Source organism: Lepidochelys olivacea (genome assembly GCF_965140295.1).
Source record: "Lepidochelys olivacea isolate rLepOli2 genome assembly, chromosome: 1".
Lineage (NCBI taxonomy): Eukaryota > Metazoa > Chordata > Testudines > Cheloniidae > Lepidochelys > Lepidochelys olivacea.
Genome location: NC_140411.1, coordinates 209833792 through 209847127, shown reverse-complemented (window position 1 = coordinate 209847127; position 13336 = coordinate 209833792). Strand labels below are relative to the sequence as shown.

General features: G+C 43.2%; 1 protein-coding gene across 4 annotated transcripts in view; it reads left to right on the top strand.

Annotated features, from left to right (window-relative positions):
- SPAG17 (sperm associated antigen 17) overlaps window positions 1–13336 on the top strand; it is a 298248-nt gene that overhangs the window by 241877 nt on the left and 43035 nt on the right. For all 4 annotated transcript variants that reach the window (XM_084612789.1, XM_084612788.1, XM_084612791.1 and 1 more), the window contains exons 32-33: window positions 10864–10991; window positions 12994–13124. In XM_084612789.1, coding sequence (XP_084468915.1) covers window positions 10864–10991; window positions 12994–13124 — 259 coding nt within the window. The remainder of the gene's footprint in view (window positions 1–10863; window positions 10992–12993; window positions 13125–13336) is intronic.

The window sequence follows — 13336 nt, the reverse complement described above, 5'->3', positions numbered from 1 at the left end:
GTATGCCCGAACACTCTGTGAGGACAGCACACGCACAGTCTCATCAGAACTAGGAACTGTGAGGGGATGGAGCATGCTCAGAGAGGATGAAATCTTCAGAGATTTTAGCCGCTAAAATCGAAGAAGTCTCTCATGAGCATGTGCAAATTATGATTTTTTCAAAGGCTTTTAAATTGGCCAGATTTGGGCAGACATTCGTGGAGACAGCAAAAGACATGTTCCAGAAACAAAGGCTTTCCCTCTTCCAAATTTCAAGTCCCCAATGCAAAACGTGAGGATGTAAGAGCTATTCAGAGAAAAGATCATTGGAAATTTTAAATTTAGACAAAACAGTTAAAGGCTGGCAAAGTTATATAAGGAACTGAAAACAGGGTCTTATTACAGGAAGTGTTGGGTAACCTTAATAATAGGTGATGAAACCTACAACTACATATAAAAAGCTACATTAAAAAAATCATAAGGTTGCAAAGTCAACCATTCAAAAGCCAGGAAATGGAAGAATTGAGGTTACTTGTGCAACCATAATCCAGGTCCCTTATGTATGTGTGCTGGGATATAGTCTTGCCCAGCATCACATCAGAAGTCTGTGGCAAAGTCTGGAATAGAATCCAGATTTTCTGGAGTCCATGCCAGCACCTGAACCCCAAGAGAATATCCTTTCACTTCTTGCAACTTTCTGACTCATTCACTGTCAATCTGGTGCACTAAATGAGGCCTGTAAAACAGTCTCTCATGACATGATCATATAGTAGCATTTGAATTAAAGGAATAATTAGTAGTAGTAATAGGGTGTTGATCTGTATGTGAATAAGCTACAAAAGGGGGACACAAAACACATTTTGCTTACACGAGTTATTTGGTAGTCAGAGGAGAATGTTGGGAATAAGGGATCCTGATCCTATTCCTTGCTTTGGAAGGAAGTGTGGTCTGACAGTTACAGAGAGTATAGCTCAGTACCTAGAGCCAAGCACATTCATTCTGAAAGGTAGTGTGGCTAAAGGGATAAGCCTTGGGTCTTTACCATATTAGAAACAGGGTTCTATTCTCAGTTCTAGCAGTGATCTTTTGCAACCACTCAGGTTTAAGCAGGTTCATGAGCCCTTGTCCAATAACAAGAGCTGGGAACTGCAAAGAATTATTAACACCAATCAATAGATGATCATTTGGCTCCCCCTCCAGCACACCTTCCCTAGGCCAAAGAGGTTTGCTGCTGCTGAACCAGTGTGTGACTACCATGTAGGAAGTTGAGTGGAGCCTAGGAGCATACTCCTAGTATGCTGAAAAGCATGCTTTCCCATACTGAAAAGCACGCTGCAGCCACTTGCACACTGGGATAGTACCACAATGCACTGCTCTTTGTGGCGTTGCAAGGGCTGCTAATGTGACCATGCCAGTGCGCTTGCAGCTGACAGTGTAAACACACAGCAGTGGTTTTCCCTGCTGCAGTCTCCGAAGGCTGGTTTAACTCCCAGCGCTCTATATCTGCAAGTGTAGCCAAGCCCTCAGTTTATTTGGCATGTAGCAGCTTTGTAGGTCTGGAGAATAATCAGTGCAGACAGAGTTTTTAGAGATTGTAGCAGCAAGCCTACAAAAAGCTGTACCAAGCATATGCAAATGAAAATTGTCAGAAGCTTGTAACTCAGACAAATCTAGAAAGATTTTCCTAGTGACAAAAAAAGGCACCCTTCTGACTTCTGAAATATCCCCCAGTCAAATTTCAAGTTTTTGCTCCAAAGCATGGAGGTGCAAGAGCTCGTCAAAGACCTCATTGGGAAAATGTTTTACCATTGACAAAAATACCTATTTTTCACTAACCTCGTTCCCAGAAACAGCTGAACCATCTTTGCTGAAACTATCCAAATCCTTCAGCCTCAGGAAGAAAACTAGAATGGAAAATTTAAGCTCAAACAGTCTGGCAAAGTTATAAGTAATTGAAAACTATAGACAGTACTACAAGCTCCATGTATAACAGCAATAAACTATGGACAAGCTGAGGAAGCTGTTCCACAGTGAATATATATATATATATATATCCACTCACAGAGAGAGAGACCAAGGACCAGATTTGTAATGGTATTAAGCACCTAGTGGGATTTGCAGAAGAACCTAGGCATCAAGATCCCTTTGAAATCAATAGGTCCTAGGCACACAGCTGGTTTAGAAAATAGCCAAGATGTATTGGATTTTAACAGTTTTTTCAGTTGTTTCATACCTACAAGACCTTTCTACAGTGATCAACCAAGGTAATTTACCATCCCCCGGAATGCATCTCAATTCTGTAATTCATTGGTGCATTGAATTCTCAAATTGCTTTTACTTCCTCAGGGCTAGGACTGATTCCATCTTTGTTTATTGTGTGTCCCAAAGTGGTGTTGGTGGAAAATGCACTTTTCCTTGTTTAGCTTCAGTCCAGGCTGACTGATTAGGGTTAGGACTTTGTTGGGAGCTTTTTTATGTTCTTCCATCAAAGACCTATATATCAAAAATATTACCCATGAAAGCTACAACTCCATTTCTGTTCATTAACAGTTCTGTCATCTTTCTTTGGAAAATTTCAGGTGCACTGGTAATCCCAAAAGGTAATCTTTGAAAGCAAAATCTCCCAGTGGTTTTGATAAATGTAATCAGTTTAGCACTCTCTTTGGCTAAAGGAATTTGCCAGAATCTGTTTGAGGCATCCAGCTTGAAGAATACTGTACCTCCTTTCACTTTGGGGAGGGAGTCATTCAGTGTTGGGGTGCATTTTTCTCTCACAACTGCTTCATTAAGTCTTTTAAGATCCACATATATTCTTATTTTTCCATTTTTCTTCATAATCAGTGTCACTGGTGCCCACCAGACTGTTGGCTCAGAGATTTTCTCAATGCCAATCTATTACATTCTCTCTAATTCAGTTTCTACTTTATGAAGCAATGGCATAGAAATCCTGCAAGGTGTATGTATACTGTATGGTTCAGTGTTGTCTCAAGGTTATTTGTACCACATCTCCTTTCAGAAGTCCAGTGTCACCAAATATTCTGTTGAATTCTTCCACCTTTCTTACTAGGCCCATGGTGGCTGCCACACTGCAGCTGAGAAGGTCATTGTCTTTGATCCTTTGATCATATACACTCTGAATGCAAAGCTTTTCTCTCTGTAAGTTGTTTCTGTGGTGAACTGGCTCATGCAGTTCAGAATATCTCCAAGGTTAGTAAAGTCAGTGTCCTGTGATTTCAGTGCTGGGAGCGGTCGAAGATGATTATAAGTCACTTCTGAGATGACTGTGACATCTATTCTGAGTGAATTTTAAAGTCAGTAGTCTTGCCATGAATATTCAGTTTCATTCTCCAGACTGGCTCTGTATCATCACCATATGACAGATCCCAGAAATAATGGCTCTTGATTGTCTGTAATATTAGTCAACTCCCTGACTGCCTTGGTATGGCAAACAGCTACAGAATGTCTATATTTTGTGCATTTATTACACCTTGCACCTGTGGCTGGCCATGCATCATCTCTTGGGCTAAGAATTTTTCCATGTCTTCTGCATTTAGGCTGAAAAGCTTTATTGTTTGCCTGGATTATGTCCCTTTTAGACTTAGGGATCTTATGGTAATTACTTGTAGAACTCAAGCTGCATTTTTTAACAACTTCTGAACTAGTTTCTTGTTTTTCAGGTGTGGCAAATTGCTCTAGGTTTTGCTGTTTCACCAGCTGAAATTGCTTTGCTATTTGAATAGCAGTGTATAAAGTTAAGCCTGTTCAGAATTGTAGTTTCTGTGAAAGATTTTTATGTGTTAATCCAGTAACCAGCCTGTCTCTATTTTCATTTTTGTAGTCCTGAAATCAGTTTTCAACCAATGCATACATAGCTCTTATAAAACATTCAAAATTCTCTCCTGGTTCTTGAATTCTCTGGTAAAAACCTGCATTTCATAAACCACATTTCTCTGAATATAAAGTATGAATCAAACATAGCCAGAAACCTTGCATAGTTTTCTTTTTGACTCTCTTCAGTAAAGGTAAAAGATTTAAGGATATTCTCTGCCTGCTTCCCCCTAGCATAAATTAAAGAACATACGTGAATGTCTCCAGTTTCCATGTGAAGTTTGGTTGCAATGCAAAATCTTGCAAAATACTTTGTCCATTCTGAAGGTTTGTCAAAACTGAAGTTCTCTGGGGCATTAAAGAGTAGCATGGTGATGAGATCCATCCTGCAACCTGTTTTTCCTTCACTTTTTCTTTCCTTCTGTATTCAACCTTTGGTGCTTTGTTCCTTCTGTGTCTGTTCTCCTTTGGCACTAGTTTACTTCTGACACCATGTCATATACATCTTGTACACTGTAGATTGCAAGGCTGCTACTATAAAGTCAGGCTTCTGTACCAGATATAGTCTAGCTACAGAGCCTCCTTCTCAGAGAGATACACCGTAAGATGTGTCTTCCATAAGATTCTTTAATGTACTGCCAGGTATGGCTGAGGTTAGTTTAAATAATAAGGTATGTTAAACACATTACCACCTTGTGACTGAACAGTATAATAAAGTTTAGCATTGCATTACAGACCCAAAGGTGCCTAAGTTCCCTCCGATGGGCAAGTGCAAAGCCACCGAAATAGTGATGCTGCCCCACAACTAATGAGCTTCTCTGAGCCTTCATTCATACCTAAACCCAGTGGGATTCTCAAACTAGTTGTTCCCCTGCCTAACTCACCTGTGGGTCCCAATTCAATGGGCATGTTCAGAGCACATCTAACTTGTACAAAAGAAAGTGGAGGGGGAGGTGCGAACATGCAGTAGCCCACTGGGTAGGGATCTCACCTGGAAAGTGAGAAACCTGTTTTCAAATTTCTATTCTGCCTGCTTTGGAGTAGGAACTTGAACAGAGGTCTCCCATATCCCTGGTACTGTAAGTGCATTGGACTGTAGAGTCAACATCTTGCTTTTTCTCACTTTCTGACCTAGTGAATATTTAATTATTTATAAAAAGTGGAACAGCTTCAAGAAGAGAGATTGCGAGAAATGCATGCCAGAATATGCTATAGGCTGGTGAATAGGGCCCTAATCTAGAATGTGGGAGACCTGCTCCAAAGTAGGCAGAGCAGAGATTTGAAAACAGGGTTATAAGGGGATGGGTCTCTCTTTCTCAAAAAGGCTGACCTGGCTTAGGCACCTCCAGGAGAGGGTTCATGGCTGCGAATCCTGAGTAGAGTTAGGCATCAAAGTACCTCTGTGGATTAGGGCGCTCAGCCCCTTCCTGCACCCCGCATGTTACCTGTGGCTAACTTAGGTAGCTTCTCTTTCAGTTTCTGCAAATCACTTTCTTAGGCACCTAACTCTCTGTACAATGCAGGGGTTGTTTAAGTTAGGAGAAATTGATGATAGATTCAGGTATTTCTTTGATGCAATCCTCTTCATTTAGAAAAATGTCCACAAAACACTGTTTCTCTGAAAACAGAGGAACATACACAGGGGGCAGTTTATTTGTTCACAGTTCCAGGTCTGTCAACACTCTGCCCAGAAAGCCCTTGACGTTCTCTCAGGACCATACTAGTAGTGCTTTTCTTTCTGTGTCTTGCTTTCAAGCTGCTTGTTCTTGGCTTTTTTGGTGTTCTCTCTTCTCTGTCTCCCTGCATTCAGTCTAGTCTTCGGGCAGTGGTTTTCATTGTTTGAGCTATTACTAAACAAAGGTTTCAGAGTAGCAGCCGTGTTAGTCTGTATCCTCAAAAAGAACAGGAGTACTTGTGGCACCTTAGAGACTAACAAATTTATTTGAGCATAAGCTTTCGTGAGCTATAGCTCACTTCACTTCAGGGGAGGGCTCCTGCCTCATACTGAGAAAGAGGGGCAATCAGCAGGTTATCTCAAGTGCTTATATACGAATGCACAAAGCCTTGGAAACAAGCAGGGAGAACTGGAGGTCCTGGTGATGTCAAGGAATTATGACGTGATTGGAATAACAGAGACTTGGTGGGATAACTCACATGACTGGAGTACTGTATGGATGGTTATAAACTGTTCAGGAAGGAGAGGCAGGGCAGAAAAGGTGGGGGAGTAGCACTGTATGTAAGGGAGCAGTATGACTGCTCAGAGCTCCGGTACAAAACTGCAGAAAAACCTGAGTGTCTCTAGATTAAGTTTAGAAGTGTGAGCAACAAGAGTGATGTAGTGGTGGGAGTCTGCTATAGACCACCGGACCGGGGGATGAGGTGGATGAGGCTTTCTTCCGGCAACTCGCAGAAGCTACTAGATCGCACGCCCTGGTTCTCATGGGTGACTTTAATTTTCCTGATATCTGCTGGGAGAGCAATACAGCGGTGCATAGACAATCCAGGAAGTTTTCGGAAAACGTAGGGGACAATTTCCTGGTGCAAGTGCTAGAGGAGCCAACTGGGGGGAAGCTTTTCTTGACCTGCTGCTCACAAACCGGGAAGAATTAGTGGGGGAAGCAAAAGTGGATGGGAATCTGGGAGGCAGTGACCATGAGTTGTTTGAGTTCAGGATCCTGACACAGGGAAGAAAGGTAAGCAGCAGGATACGGACCCTGGACTTCAGGAAAGCAGACTTCGACTCCCTCAGGGAACGGATGGGTAGGATCTCCTGGGGGACTAATATGAAGGGGAAAGGAGTCCAGGAGAGCTGGCTGTATTTCAAGGAATCCCTGTTGAGGTTACAGGGACAAATCATCCCGATGAGTTGAAAGAATAGTAAATATGGCAGGCGACCAGCTTGGCTTAACAGTGAAATCCTAGCGGATCTTAAACATAAAAAAGAAGCTTAGAAGAAGTGGAAGGTTGGACATATGACCAGGGAAGAGTATAAATATATTGCTCGGGCATGTAGGAATGAAATCAGGAGGGCCAAATTGCACCTGGAGCTGCAGCTAGCAAGAGATGTCAAGAGTAACAAGAAGGGTTTCTTCAGGTATGTTGGCAACAAGAAGAAAGCCAAGGAAAGTGTGGGCCCCTTACTGAATGAGGGAGGCAACCTAGTGACAGAGGATGTGGAAAAAGCTAATGTACCCAATGCTTTTTTTGCCTCTGTCTTCACTAACAAGGTCAGCTCCCAGACTGCTGCGCTGGGCATCACAAAATGGGGAAGAGATGGCCAGCCCTCTGTGGAGATAGAGGTGGTTAGGGACTATTTAGAAAAGCTGGACGTGCACAAGTCCATGGGGCCGGACGAGTTGCATCCGAGAGTGCTGAAGGAATTGGCGGCTGTGATTGCAGAGCCACTGGCCATTATCTTTGAAAACTCGTGGCGAACCGGGGAAGTCCCGGATGACTGGAAAAAGGCTAATGTAGTGCCAATCTTTAAAAAAAGGGAAGAAGGAGGATCCTGGGAACTACAGGCCAGTCAGCCTCACCTCAGTCCCTGGAAAAATCATGGAGCAGGTCCTCAAAGAATCAATCCTGAAGCACTTGCATGAGAGGAAAGTGATCAGGAACAGCCAGCATGGATTCACCAAGGAAAGGTCATGCCTGACTAATCTAATCGCCTTTTATGATGAGATTACTGGTTCTGTGGATGAAGGGAAAGCAGTGGATGTATTGTTTCTTGACTTTAGCAAAGCTTTTGACACGGTCTCCCACAGTATTCTTGTCAGTAAGTTAAGGAAGTATGGGCTGGATGAATGCACTACAAGGTGGGTAGAAAGCTGGCTAGATTGTCGGGCTCAACGGGTAGTGATCAATGGCTCCATGTCTAGTTGGCAGCCGGTATCAAGTGGAGTGCCCCAAGGGTCGGTCCTGGGGCCGGTTTTGTTCAATATCTTCATAAATGATCTGGAGGATGGTGTGGATTGCACTCTCAGCAAATTTGCGGATGATACTAAACTGGGAGGAGTGGTAGATACGCTGGAGGGCAGGGATAGGATACAGAGGGACCTAGACAAATTGGAGGATTGGGCCAAAAGAAATCTGATGAGGTTCAATAAGGATAAGTGCAGGGTCCTGCACTTAGGACGGAAGAATCCAATGCACAGCTACAGACTAGGGACCGAATGGCTAGGCAGCAGTTCTGCGGAAAAGGACCTAGGGGTGACAGTGGACAAGAAGCTGGATATGAGACAGCAGTGTGCCCTTGTTGCCAAGAAGGCCAATGGCATTTTGGGATGTATAAGTAGGGGCATAGCGAGCAGATCGAGGGACGTGATCATTCCCCTCTATTCGACATTGGTGAGGCCTCATCTGGAGTACTCTGTCCAGTTTTGGGCCCCATACTACAAGAAGGATGTGGATAAATTCGAGAGAGTCCAGCGAAGGGCAACAAAAATGATTAGGGGTCTGGAACTCATGACTTATGAGGAGAGGCTGAGGAAACTGGGATTGTTTAGTCTGCAGAAGAGAAGAATGAGGGGGGATTTGATAGCTGCTTTCAACTACCTGAGAGGTGGTTCCAGAGAGGATGGTTCTAGACTGTTCTCAGTGGTAGAAGAGGACAGAACAAGGAGTAATGGTCTCAAGTTGCAGTGGGGGAGGTTTAGGTTGGATATTAGGAAACACTTTTTCACTAAGAGGGTGGTGAAACACTGGAATGCATTACCTAGGGAGGTGGTAGAATCTCCTTCCTTAGAATTTTTTAAGGTCAGGCTTGACAAAGCTCTGGTTGGGATGATTTAATTGGGGATTGGTCCTGCTTTGAGAAGGGGGTTGGATTAGATGACCTCCTGAGGTCCCTTCCAACCCTGATATTCTATAATTCTATGATTCATCGGATGCATTGAGCTGCATCCGATGAAGTGAGCTGTAGCTCACGAAAGCTTATGCTCAAATAAATTTGTTAGTCTCTAAGGTGCCACAAGTACTCCTTTTTTTTTTTTTACTAAACAAAGGGACATTTAATTGTTCTCTCAGTTAGCCTGAATGGAAAGTGGCTAGCACACCCATCAGCTTCACCAAATCTGAGGCTGCTTGTTGGTCAAAGACCCACCTGCTGGGAGTTACCCAACCTCCGTCAAGGTATTTAATTAGGACCTAAATAGAAGTGGCCTGATTTTCAGTGTAGCTGAGCACCCCACAGCTGCCACTACCTTCAGTGGCTCAGCACCTCTGAATATGGAACCATATAAATGTTGATATCTAAGTATGGATACACAAGCTTAACTTTACGTACCCAGCTTTGAAAACGTTGGACAGTATTTCTTACTTAACTATCTCACATTTAAAACATGTATGTTTTAATTATTTAATAATGTAATTAAAAATCCCTATCATTATTATCATGGGGCTATCAGGAACCACATTTTGGAAAGTAAATGTCTACATTATGTTCACTATATATTTTCATGAAAATGCAAATAATACTCCTGGGGGAATTCTGCGCCACTGTGCATGTGCAGAATTTATGTCCCCTGCAAATTTCTTGGCTTCCCTGCAGAAAAATGACTTTCTGACAGGGAAGTATAGGGAAGTCACAAGAGCGGCCATGCACTATGTTTTGGGTGCACAGGGCAGCTGTCAGAGAGGTAAATCACTGTGGGGCACGGGATAGGACTGAGGAAGACCTGGATGATGGCTCCTACCCTGCGCTGGGCTCTACTGCTAGTCCCAGCTGGGCTGGGGAGGATGGGACTTCCTTTTCCCCTGCACAGCATCAGGGACCAGGTCAGACCCACACCCAGATTTCTCCCCCAACTGCAGGAAGCTCTGTAGTTCCCCCCCCCCGCCCGCCACACACACACACATCCTGCAGCCATTGCTCCTCAGCTGCAGTGGGAGGGATCCCTGTACAGGGAGCTGCTCATGCATCCGTGCAACCCGCATGCATCCAGACCCCCTCATACCCAGACCCTCCCCGCCCCCGCACTCAGAACTCCCCCGATGAGCCCCACTACCCCTGCACCTGGTCCACGCTGATGAGCCACCCACACCCGGATCCCCACCCCACTGAGCCTCAACCAGCTGCACCTGGATCTTCACCCCACTGAGCCCCACTCCTTTAGCATCTGGACCCCCCACTGAGCCCTCAACCCTCCCTGCCGAGCTCTACACAGACATCCCCCCCCAACTGAGCCCCAACCACCTTCACCTGGACCCCCCCCACAGAGTCCCATTACTGTAGCACCAAAAAAAACCCAACAAACCCCTGTGTATCCAGATCCTCCATGTACCCGGATCTCCCAGATTGCCCCATACTTGGATCCCCCCCACACTAAGCCCCTCCACACTTGGATCCTGCCTTACTGAGCTTGCCTGTCCACACTTGGTGCACCTGGCACAGAGGGGGGTGTTTCTGGGACAGGCCCAGTCCTTGTGCTGTGCCAAGGTTGGGTACAGCCTCACCACTGAGTCCATGTTCTAGGGGGAGCTGCACAGTGATCTCCAACCTCTGTGCAGCCATTGGCCTTTGCTCCCCAACGCCATGCTGGAGCCTCCACATTTATTTGACAAAGAAAATTTGCAGAATTTTAAAATATTATGCGCATCAGTTTTATTTTTTTGGTGCAGAAAGCCTCCAGGAATAAAATAAATAATTGCATGAGTGTGTCAGTACTCATGTAAGTATGCAGTTTGCTGATTTGACCCGCAAATATATACTTTGTATGCAGGTACCCATTTGTATGTGCAACTGCATATAGTAAAGATGGAACTTAAACACTTTTCTTTGAAAATTTGGCCACAAATGTATACTTTAAAATCCCTGAGTATTACTTATGCATTGGCACTTAGGGTTAGGATTCTTGACATGGCATACTTAGCCAAAAACATTTATTTTGTCTAGCTCTGCCACTCCTACTCCTATTACCCTGAACGTTTAGCTGCCTAGCACAAAACGATGACTTGGCTATAACTGTAATTGTGCTAGCTCCCATCTGGACTTAGTAGCAAATTTCTGTTTTTAAAAGATTTCATAGCCCAAATGATTTTGTGTGTTTCCCATCATAGGTCATGGCTGATGGCAGCACATCTGTCTTCATTCCCAGCATTGATTCTGATGGTGAGGAAGATGGATACTTAGTACCAATACCAAAAGAAGTTCATACTCCTGTCACATATGGTGAACATGCCCCCAGGTAAACCAAACATACCACACAGGGATTGGTTCTTGGTCCTATGCTATTTAACATCTTTATCCATGATCTGGAAGAAAACATAAAATCATCACTGGTAAAGTTTGCAGATGACACAAAAATTGGGGGAGTGCTAAATAATGAAGAGGACAGGTCACTGATTCAGAACGATCTAGATCGTTTGGTGAACTGTGCACAAGCAAACAGTATGTGTTTTAATTCAGCTATATGTAAATGAGTACATCTAGGAACAAAAGAATGTAGGCCATATTTACAGGATGGGGGACTCTATACTGGGAAGCAGTGACTCTGAAAAAGGTTTGAGAGTGATAGATAATCAGCTGAAGATGAGATCCCAGTGTGATGCTGTGCCCAAAAGAGCTAATGCAATCCTGAGATACATAAATAGGGGAATCTCGAGTAGGAGTAGAGAGGTTATTTTACCTCTATATTTGACACTGGTGCGACCTGTGCTGGACTGTGTATCTAGTTCTAGCGTCTTCAATTCAAGAAGGATGTTGATAAATTGGAGAGGGTTTAGAGAAGACCTATGAGAATGATTAAAGGATTAGATAACATACCTTATAGTGATAGACTGAAGGAGCTCAATCTGTTAAAAAAGGGAATGCGTGACTTAATTACAATCTGGTTTCAGAGTAGCAGCCATGTTAGTCTGTATTCACAAAAAGAAAAGGAGTACTTGTGGCACCTTAGAGACTAACCAATTTATTTGAGCATAAGCTTTCGTGAGCTACAGCTCACTTCATCGGATGCATGCAGTGGAAAATACAGTGGGCAGATTTTATATACACAGAGAACATGAAACAATGGGTGTTACCATACACACTGTAATGAGAGTGATCAGGTAAGGTGAGCTATTACCAGCAGGAGAGGAAAAAAACCTTTTGTAGTGATAGTCAAGGTGGGCCATTTCCAGCAGTTGACAAGACTGTGTGAGGAACAGTGGCAGGGGGGAGATAAACATGGGGAAATAGTTTTACTTTGTGTAATGACACATCCACTCCCAGTCTTTATTCAAGGCCAATGTAATGGTGTCCAGTTTTCAAATTAATTCCAATTCAGCAGTCTCTCGTTGGAGTCTGTTTTTGAAGTTTTTTTGTTGAAGAATTGCAACTTTTAGGTCTGTAATTGAGTGACCAGAGAGATTGAAGTGTTCTCCGACTGGTTTTTGAATGTTATAATTCCTGACATCTGATTTGTGTCCATTTATTCTTTTACAGTCTCTACATCACTCTCGTTACAGAGTGTATGGTAACACCCATTGTTTCATGTTCTCTGTGTATATAAAATCTCCCCACTGTGTTTTCCACTGCATGCATCCGATGAAGTGAGCTGTAGCTCACAAAAGCTTATGCTCAAATAAATTTGTTTGTCTCTAAGGTGCCACAAGTACTCCTTTTCTTTTTAATTACAGTCTGTAAGTCTGTACATGGGGAACAAATATTTAATAATGGGCTCTTCAGTCTAGCAGAGAAAAGTATAACCAAAGGCTAGAAGTTGATGCTGAACAAATTCTGAAGCTAGGAAATAAGGATTACATTTTTAATAGTTTTCAGAGTAACAGCCGTGTTAGTCTGTATTCGCAAAAAGAAAAGGAGTACTTGTGGTTAGTTAATAGTGAGAGTTATTAATCAACGGAACAATTTACCAAGGGTCATAGTGGATTCTCCATTGCTGTCAATTGTTAAATCAAGATTGAATGTTGTTCTAAATCATATGCTCTAGGAATTATCTTGGGGACATGTTATGGACTGTACTGCACTGGAAGTCAGACTAGGTTATCATAATGGTCCCTTTTGGCCTTAGACTCTATGAATCTGTAGGCTCACATTTTCTTTATTCAGTAGTCTTTGTTTAGTTATTTGATACCACCATCTTGACCTTCCACTTTCTCATTATGCCATCACAACGTTCTTTCCTAGAAAAACGTGTGTGATTCTAATGTAAGCTGGAACTAATCAGATTTGTTTGGGTGATTGTTTAGGTTCTTCATTGTCTATGCTGATGGTTCAGGGACTGAACTCCTTCGGAATAGTGACATAGAAGAATACCTTGCTTTGGCATATGGTGATCCAGCTACTGCAGTCTTGCAGGAGCCAGTACAAGAATGTCCAGGTAGGGATATTTCATTTCCTTTTTGCCAACCCAGTTTAGAAATAATTAAAATAGTTGGAGCAGGACAATCAAAACTTTTAGTTAGGTAGGAAAAATGAAAGTGCTCTTCCTCACTGTGCTCATACTCCAAATTTGCCACCCCGCCAGTCCCATAGTGGTGACTGCACTGCATCCTATTTCTGCCCAACTGTAACAGTGTATATGGGCTTCTT